Source organism: Dermacentor albipictus, chromosome 4, assembly GCF_038994185.2.
Source record: "Dermacentor albipictus isolate Rhodes 1998 colony chromosome 4, USDA_Dalb.pri_finalv2, whole genome shotgun sequence".
NCBI classification, from domain to species: Eukaryota; Metazoa; Arthropoda; class Arachnida; order Ixodida; family Ixodidae; genus Dermacentor; species Dermacentor albipictus.
The window spans coordinates 112909560-112922378 of NC_091824.1; the positions used below are offsets into that span (position 1 = coordinate 112909560).

The following is a 12819-nucleotide window of genomic DNA, read 5'->3' on the forward strand; positions in this document are numbered from 1 at the left end:
CTGGCGCCTCTTTTCAAAAGAGAAAGAACACCAGGGAAGTCGAACCAGTCGCACGTTCGGTTTGCTACCCTGCACAGAGGGAAGGGGTTAAAGGATGAAAAGAAAGAAAGGAGAGAGAATGCTTAGGTGTTGCTTCATCTATCCTGAGGTGCACATCGAAACTCCAGTCGCTCACTAAGGTCCGTCGACTTCAGGAACTGCAGCGATGCGCTTGCCGCTTTCTCAGCTCGCGATACATGTGGCCACGGTACCTACGTTATTGAGAAAGTTCCAATGTTCTGCAAATTTTTAGCAAATAGCTTGGGATGATTACTGCTTGTCACGCTAAGCACGACCTGTCGAGCCCACTCGGCATAATGAACAGTCGGACGCGAGGAGTTGCATCAAAACAAACTTAATTACCTCGTAAACCAACAAACAGAGAATACATAAACCGTGACAGAAGAGAGGGCTATTAAACACAGCATATCGCCACCGTTACTTCTATTTTACATGGTCAGCCACAAAACATGGCAGCCCAAGGCATAGACGCAGCGCTTGCCTTTCCAGTAGTATTAAAGGTCTTAGCTTGTATGCTGCGCATCCTGAAAAAAGAACACAGCCAAATTCGAGAATGTGGCGGACGTAAAGTTCATAAATCGTCAGCAACGTAGCTCTACGCATTCCTGCGCTTTTATCTCTAAACTGGCGCAACAATGCCATTGCACGTTCTCCTATACTAGCACTTCATTCGATTTACTGCTGCCGGTATAGCTTACCATCATAAGTTATCCCTGTTGTTGCCTCTGTTCACTTCTATGCGCCACGTTCCCCTTTTCCTTCTTCAGCTACGTCTCCTAAGCAATCATTTTCCGTCGTCTGCTTGCCTTCCTTGTCAATCAGGACACTGCTCTTTGCAGTAGAATTGGGTGTCGCGAAGACATTTTATCATTCTCGCAACGGGCGATTGCCACATTGTCGTCAAAAACTCGGTGAACACCTGCACAGGTGAACCGCTTGCTAATCTTGTTGACCGTACTACATGCATTTCCAAGGAGCTTCTTGCCCTGCCTATCACTGTCTGTATAGATAACGAAGAAAATGCCCTTTTTTTGTTTGTATATTTGAGGTTTCTGTCAGTGATTAGCAGAACTAAGGCGTCCCGCGAGAGCAGCACGTGCGGCTATATTTAGAGCAGCCTTTCTAGATACCGCGGGGCACTTTGAGAAACGGGAGTCCGCAAGCTGTGTGTCAACACGGGCTGCTGGTGGCAAGCGCGTTCGAGAAGCCATTCTCTGAACCCATCAACCGACGTAATAAACAAGAGCGCCCCCGATTCCCGGTGCCCGAGGAGAGATACGGCGCGTGAACAGCCCGGGCGCGCATAGTACGAGAACCCGCGCACAGGTGTCGCTCGCACGCGGCCTTCCTCAAACCCATAGCCAACATGCTCTGTGAAACTTGTCTTTTCTGCTGGCCTCTAAGTATTTTTTTTCTGGCGTCCATATGAAGCTAGAGTGCAGAGGTTTTCTTCTATGTCCTGGTTAAGAATGCGAGCGGCTGGGCCGTAACTGCGCCTTCAGAACTATGGTGGTCTCCCAACTCATAACTAAAGCCACTGTTACAATTCAAAACAACAGTTACTACAATGACAATGACGGTGATGAAAAAGAGGGAGAGGCATTTCAATGCATTCCTCGAAAAAAACAAAACAAGAAGGCAGATAGAGTGCACCATACACTTGACTGTCATCTTTTGGCACTGAGACAGGGTTTCCTGTGCTTTTTTCAACGCCAGTGGCCCGTGAGTTCTGCGGCGTGGGTTTTGCACCGCCACATTCGAGAGATGGCGCTTCGCTGGTGATCAGGCGGGCAGCGTCCGGCGCGCCGCGGATGCTTGTTAGATGGTTGGGATGGCTAGGATATGGTTGTGAGTAATCGTCGTAATTACTCCAACCAATCTGCTTTGCCGGTAGCCATTTAATGCTTACATCTACTCTCGATTACGGAGAGTGATCATTATTGTTCTTTCACTCTTGGATGCGTGAGTGTCTGTGCATGCTAGTGTTCCTTTTATTTTCGATTCTTATTTAATTTAAAGTTAGTTATTTCTTTTTTTTGCATAGAAGTGAGATGGAGTAGCTGGAGTCCTACTGTTTCCAACCCCTTCAGTTAATCCAGTTTAGCTGTGCGTAAAATGGCGGAGTAGTTGCGCTCAGTAAATAACTCCGCGTGGCGCGCTTCCACATGGGAACCAAGCAAAAAAGAAATCACGTCTATGGGGCAAAAATTCACTTTAATTATTGGGTTTACCAACAGAAACAGAACCGAAACCCTTTGCACCTCACCTGTGAGCGCGACAGCGCACCACTGAAGGAGCGGGCACGACGGCTTGCGTCCGCGGCAGGCTCGACAAGTTGCGCGGCGGAGCAAGACACCGTGAGAAGCACCAATTTCAGGACAACGTACTTTCGCTGAGCAATTTTATGAACGCTCGGGACTTTCTCGCAATATGGTTATATCTTTGGAGTGGTTTGGGCGAAAAGAAATAGGTTCGAGCTATCAGTGTTCTCGTCAAAGTTGTTTTAGAAGTTAGTGAGTGAGCATGTATTCAGGAACAAATATTTACAGACGATTACAACACTTCCTAATGCAAAATTTGAGCGCAGCTCCATGCGTGTTTTCATTTAGCGATATATTGGCTGGCGCGGACAATCTGTCTCGCGCAGCAAATTACAAACCAAGCGAAGTGTGGCGCGACTGTCTCGCTGATCGGGCAATGGCGAGAGACAGCAGGCAGCGCGTGTGTGACGCGTGGGCGCGATTCACAGCAACCGCCGCAGACAGACCTCCGCTCATGTAGCGCTTTGTTTCCTATATGGTATCGGTGGACGCGCTCGCTGCATGCCATCGGCGAACAGACGACGGCGCTTTACTCTGGCGCCATCTCGTAGCATTCGTCGCCGCAGACCCCGTCGTGCGCCGCACTACGCTTTTCTTCTTACGCCTTTCGCCATACTCTCCTCCTCCTCCGCTTTCTGCCTCATGGTTCTGCTGCACCTTCTTCCTCCGCTCTCCTCCTCGAGCTCTCATCGTCATCGTCTTTCATCCCCTGCTGAGCTCCGCGTTCGCTCTTTAATCCTTCGCTGTACTTGTTGGATCGGAATACGCCGAAGGACGCCGCTGAGGGACGCCGACGGTAAACGCGGAAACGGGCGCCTAAGAGCTGCGCACTAAAATTTGGGCTGAAATCATCTACGATGATGACTATACAAGTGTGCAAATAGCGGAAACCCGTCACGTATGCGGCGTGTAGTGCAGCCAGGCTCCTCTCTCGCGCTTCCATCTACACAAGCTGCGCCCTCTAGCAGCGGGACTGCCAATTAAGGGAGTGCCCTCTGAGATGCGTGGAAAGCCTGTGCCCGCGAACATAGACAATCCGCGGCCATGCGTGGCTCAGCGGGCAGAAACGTCGGGCGGTATCCGTTGCTACATACAGTTAGATGACTATTTCCCCTTTGACCAACAAAGTAACAACAGCGCTTTGGTTTAGCGTTTCCCCTGTCGTCGTCCAATCACAATCAACGGTGGGTATGTGTCTGTGCGTGCGCAGACGCGTGTGTGTGATTTCGCACACACACGCGCACATTTTCTTTAACATATTATTTAAAACATTCAATTTATTTCATGTCAAAAAGTCTTCAGTGTCGACGTACCTAATTATTCTTTCAATATAAAATGTCGACCACATGGTTTTTCCACTTGTCACTATTTGTGCCCTCATATTCCTTTATCCTCACAAGAGAATGACGCTCACAACCGCCTCCTAGAAAAAACCAGCACGAACACGACGTAGCTCGGTGTCTTCACAAGCACTATTCAGGAGTGCTTCTCTTCTAAAAGCCTTACCTAAGAGTTCAGCGAATTTCTATCAGCTACTGTCCGATCGTAACCCGCAAGAGTAGTGATACCCCGAGCTCCGATGCCGAATATCAGCGGTTTCGTAAACGACGGCAAATCTCCAGTTTTCCAGCGTGGCCTTTCCTGCAAAACTTCCAAGACGGAGCCATATGCTTCTTTTTCAAGACAGTACGTGGGAATGATGCAATGAAATAAAGACGATAATGTTTGAGAAAAATATTATTCGAGTTCTACGCCCATCGCCTTCCGAGGAGGATGCGGCGTCGGGTACTCCGAAAGTTGCATGACGTTCACGGGTGCTGATCCGCAGCTTTTAGGCAACTTGCAAAGCTCGCAAGAGAACGACCTGGAACTCTTAGAAAAGCATAAAATATGGGTGATTGAGAAAGGATCGCGTAGGAAAAGTGGGAGAAAGGCGGTTGCTGCTGCACTCTTTAAGGCATGTTCATTGTCGTGATGTCCACATGAGACCATGCATTTCAGGCGGCCTGGTAGCTTAAGGACGTATAGTGTATGTATCGATCACATGGTACTAAGATACCGCCTCTAGATTGCCGAAAGGTATAGGAATTGGTTGGTTGAGAAACGGGCAGTGTTTGAGAATGGGGGAGATGCGGCTGCTGCTGTACACTTCAAGGCCTGTTTATTGTCGTTATGTTCACCGCAGACCATGAATTGCACGCGGCCTGGTAGCGTGTGCACGTAGTGCATATATCCATCGTATGCGTCCTAACCAGTGGCAGAGAAAGGGTTGTGTTGAAGAAGTGGAAGAGCTGCAGTGGCTGCTGTGCACTTCAAGGCCTATTCATTGTCTGGCTTTCCAGCCGAACCCTTGCATTGCAGGCGACCTGGAAACTTGCGGATGTATTGCACCTATCGATCCCATAGAACTAAAACGCAACTTCCAGCTCTCCGAAAAGTAAAGGACACGTGAGGTTTAGAAATGGCTGTGTTGGCGAATTGGGAGGTCTACACCTGATGTACACTTCAAGGCCTGTTTCGTGGCCCGGATGTCCACCACAGACGCAGCATTGCACGATAGCTGGTAGTCCGTAGACGCAGTGCATGTATCGATCACATGGGGCAAACGTACTAGAGGAGAAGCCAGGGAAGTGTCTTCTTGAAGGCAGGCTCGCTCTTGGTCGTCGTCGAGAAATCGGTCGGCCTCGGAGAGGCATGCGCGCGCGCCCTATCTGCCACTCGGCGGCCGGCACCGATAAGCACCCACACCGGCGAAGATGTGTCCTGCCTCGAGTCCTCCGGGGTCTTTCGAGTCGCGGGCGTCAGATCAGTTGGAAGGCTCCTTATCGGCTGCGACCTCAGCGGCGAAAAACCCGGTGAGCGAATCCTTTGCCTAGTCGGCGACGCGTTTTGTGCCAGGAATACTGTGCGCACATTCGCAGTGACGTGAACACGAAAGGCTATTCCTTGTGCCTTGAAAGTGCAGTTGGTGTTGGAATAGGGTTACCATGTGGGCTATACAAGGGCTCTATTGTAAGCGTCACCGTAGGGTGATGAAGTGTCGGCTCTGCCGCTGGAAAGATTGCCTGCGGGGGGAGATTGAGAATTGCGGCTATTCGCTTGTGTGTTTCACTTTTGTGTCGGTTCTGAAAGCCTGCGTTATTTTTGCGTGAGTTGGCAGCGATATATTGCAGCGAGTTCGTTGGACATGTCGCTTTTAAACACACAGTGACAACGGAGGCATTACTTTTCTCAATTTGGCACATATTGGCACTTAAGGGGCAATTCATTGCAGTTGCGGTTGTAGTGGTCCCGCTTGCCATGTGCTGATTTCTACATTCTAGGGAAGTATGAATCTGTATGATGCTTGTGTCTGGCGATCAGTTTCAGTTGTTCATTCCTATCGTAACGTGCAGTTTATGCAAAGGTGCAGACTGTAGACTCCAATACTTTTGAGTTCTGCATCATGCGCGCTACGATCAATTGGTTTATCTCGCTAACACTACGTTCAGTGCGACAGTGATGACATTTCGTCATACGTGTGCGCTTCCCTTCGATGACCATACAATTCTACAGCAATTTATATACTGCGTAGAACAGAACTCTTGTCTTACACCAGCTTTTGCTGCAGTTGTTTCGAAGCAAAAGGTCAACGAGGCAGAGTACGAGTGGTGGTTCGAATAAAAAGAAACATACGCACTAATTTTTTTTAATAGCATGAATATGCTTTTTGGGGGCCTTGGGTAAGTCACAATCAGAAGCATTGACAAATCCACGCGTACGAGCCAAATGTGTTCAAGTTTTTTTTTTCGTCACTGATGGCCTGTACGCCTCCGTGCAGAACGAAAAGGGTATCAGAACACGAAAGATAAAGTTGTCGTGCACATGAATGACAATTGAGCTCACATGGCTCATTGACATCAGAATTCTTAATTTCTCGAAGCTCGCTGCATAATTATCTGAGGAAACTCGCCCAATGCTCTGAGCATCAAAGCGCTCTGTTCACGAGAGGACGGGGCACATCAAAGGCTTCTGCGCTTCAGCAGCAGCTAAGCGTCCCGCATTTTTGATTTTCTGATGCGGTTTGCATCTCGCTTGCTGCTTTTGCCGCTTATCAAAACAGATAATGCCTATCCTGTCTCGCGTGCTTTCAAAACGCTTCTACCCTGCAAGTGCGCTCATTGAAGGTCTGCGCGGTGACTTGGAGGCTCGCACGATAACAGGAAATGATTTATCAGCGTGGCGTCCATCCCTGAAAACTGGGAGTTCGATCAAGAGCTCTTGAAAAATACCTGGAAATACGTACGAGTTTAAAACATTATAGCGAGTTTGCTATAACTCTCATATTTCACTGTGGAAAAATCTAGAAACAAATACCACGCAGTACACCCGCGTACATGAGCAAAGCCCATTCACTGTGTGTCTCCAATTTAAACTTCTGACAAAGCATTTAGCATTTACTACCTGCAAGTTCGTAAGGCCTGAGTCAAATGCAAACTCGATCTCCGTTGACAGTAGCGGTCATGGAGTGTACTGTTGAAGTACACCACACACTTCATAGCATTAACGAACACAGCTAAACCAAGAAATCTACCCAGCACATGTCTCAGCAGGTCTAACGAGAAGGTATCCCTAAACTTTGACAATTATCCGCCGATGGCTTCTGCCCAATTTCTTTTCTCTAATTGTTGAAAGCGAAACCGATGATACTTGCGCGTCGTTTGAAGCAATGTGTCTTTTCTCCGTGGCTACGCAGTGTCGAAGCCCGGAAGAGTGTTGAGCCGAAAAGACGGATTCGGGCGGTGCAGTGACAAGGAGAGGCGACAAGGGCTGACAAGCAGTACCCTCAACAGCAGTCAACCATGAGCAGCGACAAGTCGAACGAATCCCTGCGCAAGGAGGAACCCCTACCGACAGAGGGCGAGGAAGAGGACGACGAAGGCACCGCGTCACTACCCGACGACCAGGACGGAGCCGTGGAGCTGCCCAGTCCCCCGGACGGTGGCTACGGATGGGTCATCGTGTTCGCCTCCTTCATTTGCTTCGTCATCGTCGACGGCATCATCTTCTCGTTCGGCATCTTCCTGCGCGAATTCGCCGCCACCTTTGGCGAATCCAAGGGGGCCACGGCCTGGGTGGCTTCCATACAGACCGGCTGCTACCTGCTTGCTGGTACGTTCCCCAAACGGGTGTTTAAAATTACCTATATTCGCGTTTTGTGAGTACGCTGGCTGTTTCTTTTTTTCCTTTTCTTCTGGTGAATAAGAATGGTTCTATTTGCCCAAACTTTCACCCATCCGGCCATGTTGCTTGACCACGTGTGCGCGCTGTGTTTTGCACGTCATCAACCGAAATAGGAACTGCACATTGTGTTGCCGATTTCCTCACACAATTTTTTTTTCAAAGAACGAACGCTTTAGCGTGTCTCCGTAGGTTGTGGCTGGCTGGCTGGCTGGCTGGCTGGCTGGCTGGCTGACTGACTCATTCATTTGTTCACCTGGTGAATTTGTCCGAGAGGGTGGTGACACAAGTTTGCAGCAATAAATTGCGTTGAACTGAGCAATTAATCTTAGACTATCTTAAGAAGTAGGAGTGAAGCTGGCCAAGTCATGAAGTGCATAGATTACATAACATGTGCCCTACTGGAACAGCAAATAGAGTGTTAAGTTGAAAGAAGGGCAGTCGAACGTGGAGGAGAGTAAGGATAAGTGGTAAAATTACAAAATGCTTCCACTTATAATGTAGTTTCAGTTGCATTGGACTAAAGCAAATGAAGATAACTACTAAAATAGTAAAAGGTACAAGTGGGTTTATAATACATTGCGAAATTTTCTAGTTAACCACTGAGACGGGACTGGCGCTGACACGACGCGAACGCACCGAAATAGCTTCCAGAAAGCTCTTAGAAGTCTTAAGTTGTGTTAACTATAATTTCTGCTGTTATTTCCGTAGCGAAAAATTCGCAGCAACCATTTCAGTGTTTATTACAGATGCATGCCCCAAGTTCGCATAAAATTTTGTAAACAAGACCATCTCATGAGGAGCCGGCACCCAGGCGATGACCATTATTATACGCTCATGATTTGAAAGGTTACAGGCATACAGAAGAAAATGGCACAAGACTATCTGCACTCGTCGAATACGACAATACTAACGGCTTTTCACTCTTCTTGTGTTTGTGGCTTCTGTGCCTGAACGTTTAAACAACAAATTCTTAATTACTCAATTTTCCATTATTCTAGTATATCGCTGTTCACCAAGTTAGTCCGGTGTCAAAGCACAATGAGTTCAGTGCGACATTGACGTGCACAAGAGATCGGCACGCCCATTCTCGCGCGTCTACGTCTCTAATAACAATGTATGATTATAGGTAATGACCTTCTGTAATAGTTAAAGAAACACAGCCAGTCGAGGCGCTGGCCAGTGAAGAACATGTAACTATAACAGTGTAGACCCTGTTCCTCACATGTACCTTTATTACGCACACTCAAACATGAAACGTGTAAGCCACAGGAGTACCAGTAACCATGAAGCGGTGGCCATCTCTCATAGCTCAAGTGCGTGGCACTTCAAATGTCGAGCGAATTTCGCTCTTGCGTTCATCGATGCGATCATTTCGGCTACCGTTCTGTAAAAAAAGTTCTTGTCCAACAGGGTGCGCGGCACGGGCCAGCAACCGCTTGTCGGCCAACACGTGATACCGATAGCGAGGCGTGGCTTGTCTCGATAGCCACAGCGCGCAATTCCCTCCAAGAGGAGTCAGCCCATGCGTGACGTGGAGCTGCGCGCAGCCCGTGATAATCTCGCGCACTCCTTGAGATCGGGGTCCCCACTTGTGTGCAAGGACGATTCTATTCGGGGTTTCGAAGCAGTTGGCGCGCGTGCGCCAACGGGCCGAATGTACGCGCAACGTCGTTCAACAGTTCGCCATCTGGTTATCCGGCATTGCTCCTCCTTGAAGACGTGTCCGCCGATAAGAAATTCCAGATCGTTACACCCGGGACCACGCTTATCCGCGACGAACTGTTGCGTTTGCCACCGCTGCGTAGTGTGTTTGTGACGAAAAACAAAACAAGCTAAATTAAATGAGTGTCGACAATAATGGGAGCACGTGCCTGTTAAGGAACGCAGTATGGTGGTGAAGTGAGCCGACTTGGGCTTGTAGGGTATGACATGTCGCGTTAACAATGCACGGCTTTTTCTAAGCTGTGACTGCTTTGTTTTGTACTTTTTCCAGTCTAAACACCGACCTACAACAATGCCTCAGGGCGAATGTTGGTATGCAAGTGTTGGTATGCAATAAATAAGTAAATAATTAAATAGAATAAATAAACAGACAATGTGATGGTAAATGGTTTCGCAAGCTGATTGGCTTGGACTGTACGCTTAGACAGTTGTGTCCACGCAATATTTCCTGTCGCAGGAGCCCAGAGCTCCACCTGGTTGCACGCTTCACGGCCACCTGCCTTACGTTCTATCTGTATATCTCTCTGTTTAATCCTAGTCTCTTAAGAACAAGGTGCTAGCTCTTAAGAACAAGATCTTATGTATCCCGGACTGCTGTGCTTTCGGTTGGACAGCTCACTCACTCGCCAATATTGCGCTTTTTGAGCATGTCATTGCATTCAGTCTCTGTTAAGTGCTTTCTTCCTCATCTACACAACAGCACTTGGCCACAAAATTTGACATTTTGTGTCTTTTCTTACGGTGTCCTTTTTTTTAAACTGACGGGTGCTCGCCTACAGAGATTATGCGCGCAAAACAATGTTTCTGCGTCCTTCACTGATTTGTTCACGTTACCTTCTCTACGGGTTGAACAGGCCCAGTGGCTGCGGGCCTGGCGAATGCCTTTGGCTGTCGCCCCGTGACCATCGGCGGCAGCCTGCTTGCGGCCGCCGGCTTCTGCGGTGCACTTTTCGCACAAAGCATCCTGCAACTCTACATCACCATCGGACTCTTTAGTGGTAAGCTAGCCGATCATATCGCGGCGATCTTGTAAAGGCACTGTTGGGCAACATAAGAACCGCCCATGATGTACTCGTAATAAAACGCTTTGTAGCTCACAGTGCGATGACCACTCACGTAAAGGTCAGGTGAATCGCTTGCCGTGTAAACGGGGCTTCCATTCTGCTAGAACGGATCAATTTGAGATTTCAGAAAGCAATTTCTTAAGACGCTTCTATATATGCATATCTGAATAGCTTCACGAATTTTGTTGATTAAATTCCAGAGTTTTATGGGCCAAAACCACATCTGATTATGAGGCATGCCACCAGTGCGGAATTTATTTTGACAATCTCGGGTTGTTTACGTATACGCCTTAACGTAAGCGAGCGTTTTTGCATTCCGCCCCCGTTGAAGTGCGACGGTGGCGAATGTGGTGAACGCCATTTAAATCTTGGATCCTGAACCTCAAAGAAGTGCAACGTAATGCTAAAGCATTTTTCTCGCGTGTACCGCTAAACCACTACTGAAATTTTGCACAAACTGCACCATTTTCTTGGCTTGATCGATTCATGCACCTATGCTATATTATTCGTCGCTTTGTTCACCTAGATAATGCCATACGTTTATGTTGTTTCAGGCATTGGGTTCGGCTTCATTTTCCTACCTGCTGCCGTTAACATCAGCTTCTACTTCGAGAAGAAGAGGGCCTTCGCCACGGGCATCGCCGTCTGCGGTTCCGGAATCGGAGGCTTCCTGATGGCGCCCTGTTGTCAGCTACTGGTCTCCGAATTCGGTTGGCGAGGTTCCATGCTCATCCTGGCGGGCATGACGCTCAACTGTTGCGTGGTAGGCGCCCTGTTCCGGCCGATAGAGGAGCCGCAGCCCAAGTCGGAGCCCGTGCCACTAAAGCCTCTGCTACTGCGCATAAAGGAAGCCCGCGACGCCATGACCAAGTGGGATTCAGAAGAGGACGGCATCGACGACACGCTCATTACCGGCGGTGGGCCGCGCCGCAAGCACAGCTGCCCTCCGCCCCGCATCGTCCATGATGTCATCCTGAACAGTGAAGAACGCAGCGCTTCCAGCTCTACCAGCGGCAGCAACAACAGCCCACCTCCGCCTTACTCCGAAGCTGTAAAGGCTGAGCAGCAGTTTAGCTGCTGCCACAACAACAACCAGCTCCGTGTCGAGCACAAACCTGCGTACCAGGCTCCTCCCGTTCTTCGAAAGCTCTCCTTCACCAAGAGCAACAACAGCAGGTCTCGTCGAATGACGGCACCCGAAATGAGGCCCTTCTACCGCCAGGACATCCTCTTCAGCGCCAGCCTTCTGCGCATACCGGAGTACCGCTCACAGAGGGACATCGGTTCCTACCACCAGAGCATCGCAAACCTGCCCAAGGAGGGACCACACAAAAAGTGGGGCTGCCTCTCGCCGGAGATGACCGACACTCTGACGCAGATGCTCGACGTCTCCCTCCTGAAGAGCCCTACATTCGTGACTCTGGCCGTGTCCGGATTCCTGACCCTGGCGGGCTTCTTCGTTCCTTTCATGTACATTGTTGACAAGGCCATCTTGTCGGGCATCTCACCGGACAAGGCCGCTTTCATCTTGTCTGCCATCGGCATCACCAACACGGTGGGCCGCGTGTTCTCCGGCTGGGTGTCTGACCGGCCGAAGGTGAACGCCCTCTTCATCAATAACGTTGCCCTCACTGTGGGCGGCGTCGCCACAGCGCTTTGTCCTTTCTTCGAGACCTACACTATGCTCCTCGTCTACAGTGCCGTGTTCGGTTTCTCCATAGGTGAGTTCATACAAGCTGAAAATGTTTGAGTGCTGGCGACACTCCTCCTTGCGATCCCAAATGTAACTCCACAGACAGAGAGTCAATGAACCTTTATTGAGGTCCTGAGGGACTAGCCGGCGGAGACCCGTTGGGGCCCCCGGCTCGCCGCTGGCTGCTCCCATGACGGAATCGGGAGGCCAAGCCTCTCCGCTCTTTCACGGGCCCTCTGGACGGCCATGGACTGGAGCTTGAGTTCCGTACTAGATGTGGCCTCGTCCCAGTCCTGTTCGCTGGTGAAGGACGTATCCCGTAACGCAGGACACTGCCAGAGCATGAGATAGAGTGCTAACCTCCTCCCCACAATCCGGGCACTGTGGGTCAATTTCTGGGTAAATTCTGCTTAAGAAACCTCCCGAGGGATATGACCTCGTCTGAAGCATCCTAAGCGTGATCGAGTGAGATCGGCATAGATTCGGGTGTGGAGGCGGGAAGCGCCTGCGTTCCTCTTCATAATGGGAGACGATCTCTCCACATTTTAATTTTTTTTTTGCACTCTAAAGGAGTACGGAGTGCGTTTAGCTTTCTTGTGCCCATTAAATGTGAATCACGACAATTCTCTAAAGCGCTTTTAAGCAGAGGACAAGCGCTCCATCCCTAAAGAGTGGTTGCTAGTGTTAAGTTTCGTGTCATCCATGTAAGAGCTCAGTGTCATCCACGTACTGGTGG

General features: G+C 49.4%; 1 protein-coding gene and 1 long non-coding RNA gene across 6 annotated transcripts in view; one reads left to right on the top strand and one right to left on the bottom strand.

Moving 5' to 3' along the window:
- The window catches only part of LOC139059268 (uncharacterized), a 380230-nt gene that overhangs the window by 343283 nt on the left and 24128 nt on the right, over nucleotides 1–12819 (bottom strand). The gene's annotated exons all lie outside the window — the stretch shown is intronic.
- Nucleotides 1–12819, top strand: part of LOC139059266 (monocarboxylate transporter 13-like) — a 79860-nt gene that overhangs the window by 61063 nt on the left and 5978 nt on the right. For 3 of the 5 annotated variants that reach the window (XM_070537454.1, XM_070537456.1, XM_070537457.1), the window contains exons 2-4: nucleotides 7117–7532; nucleotides 10181–10324; nucleotides 10945–12111. In XM_070537454.1, the coding sequence (XP_070393555.1) occupies nucleotides 7223–7532; nucleotides 10181–10324; nucleotides 10945–12111 (1621 nt within the window). In that variant the 5' untranslated portion in view covers nucleotides 7117–7222. Of the gene's footprint in view, nucleotides 1–5089; nucleotides 5237–5510; nucleotides 5530–7116; nucleotides 7533–10180; nucleotides 10325–10944; nucleotides 12112–12819 lie in introns of those variants that run through there. The other 2 variants (XM_070537455.1, XM_070537458.1) reach the window with 2 other exon arrangements.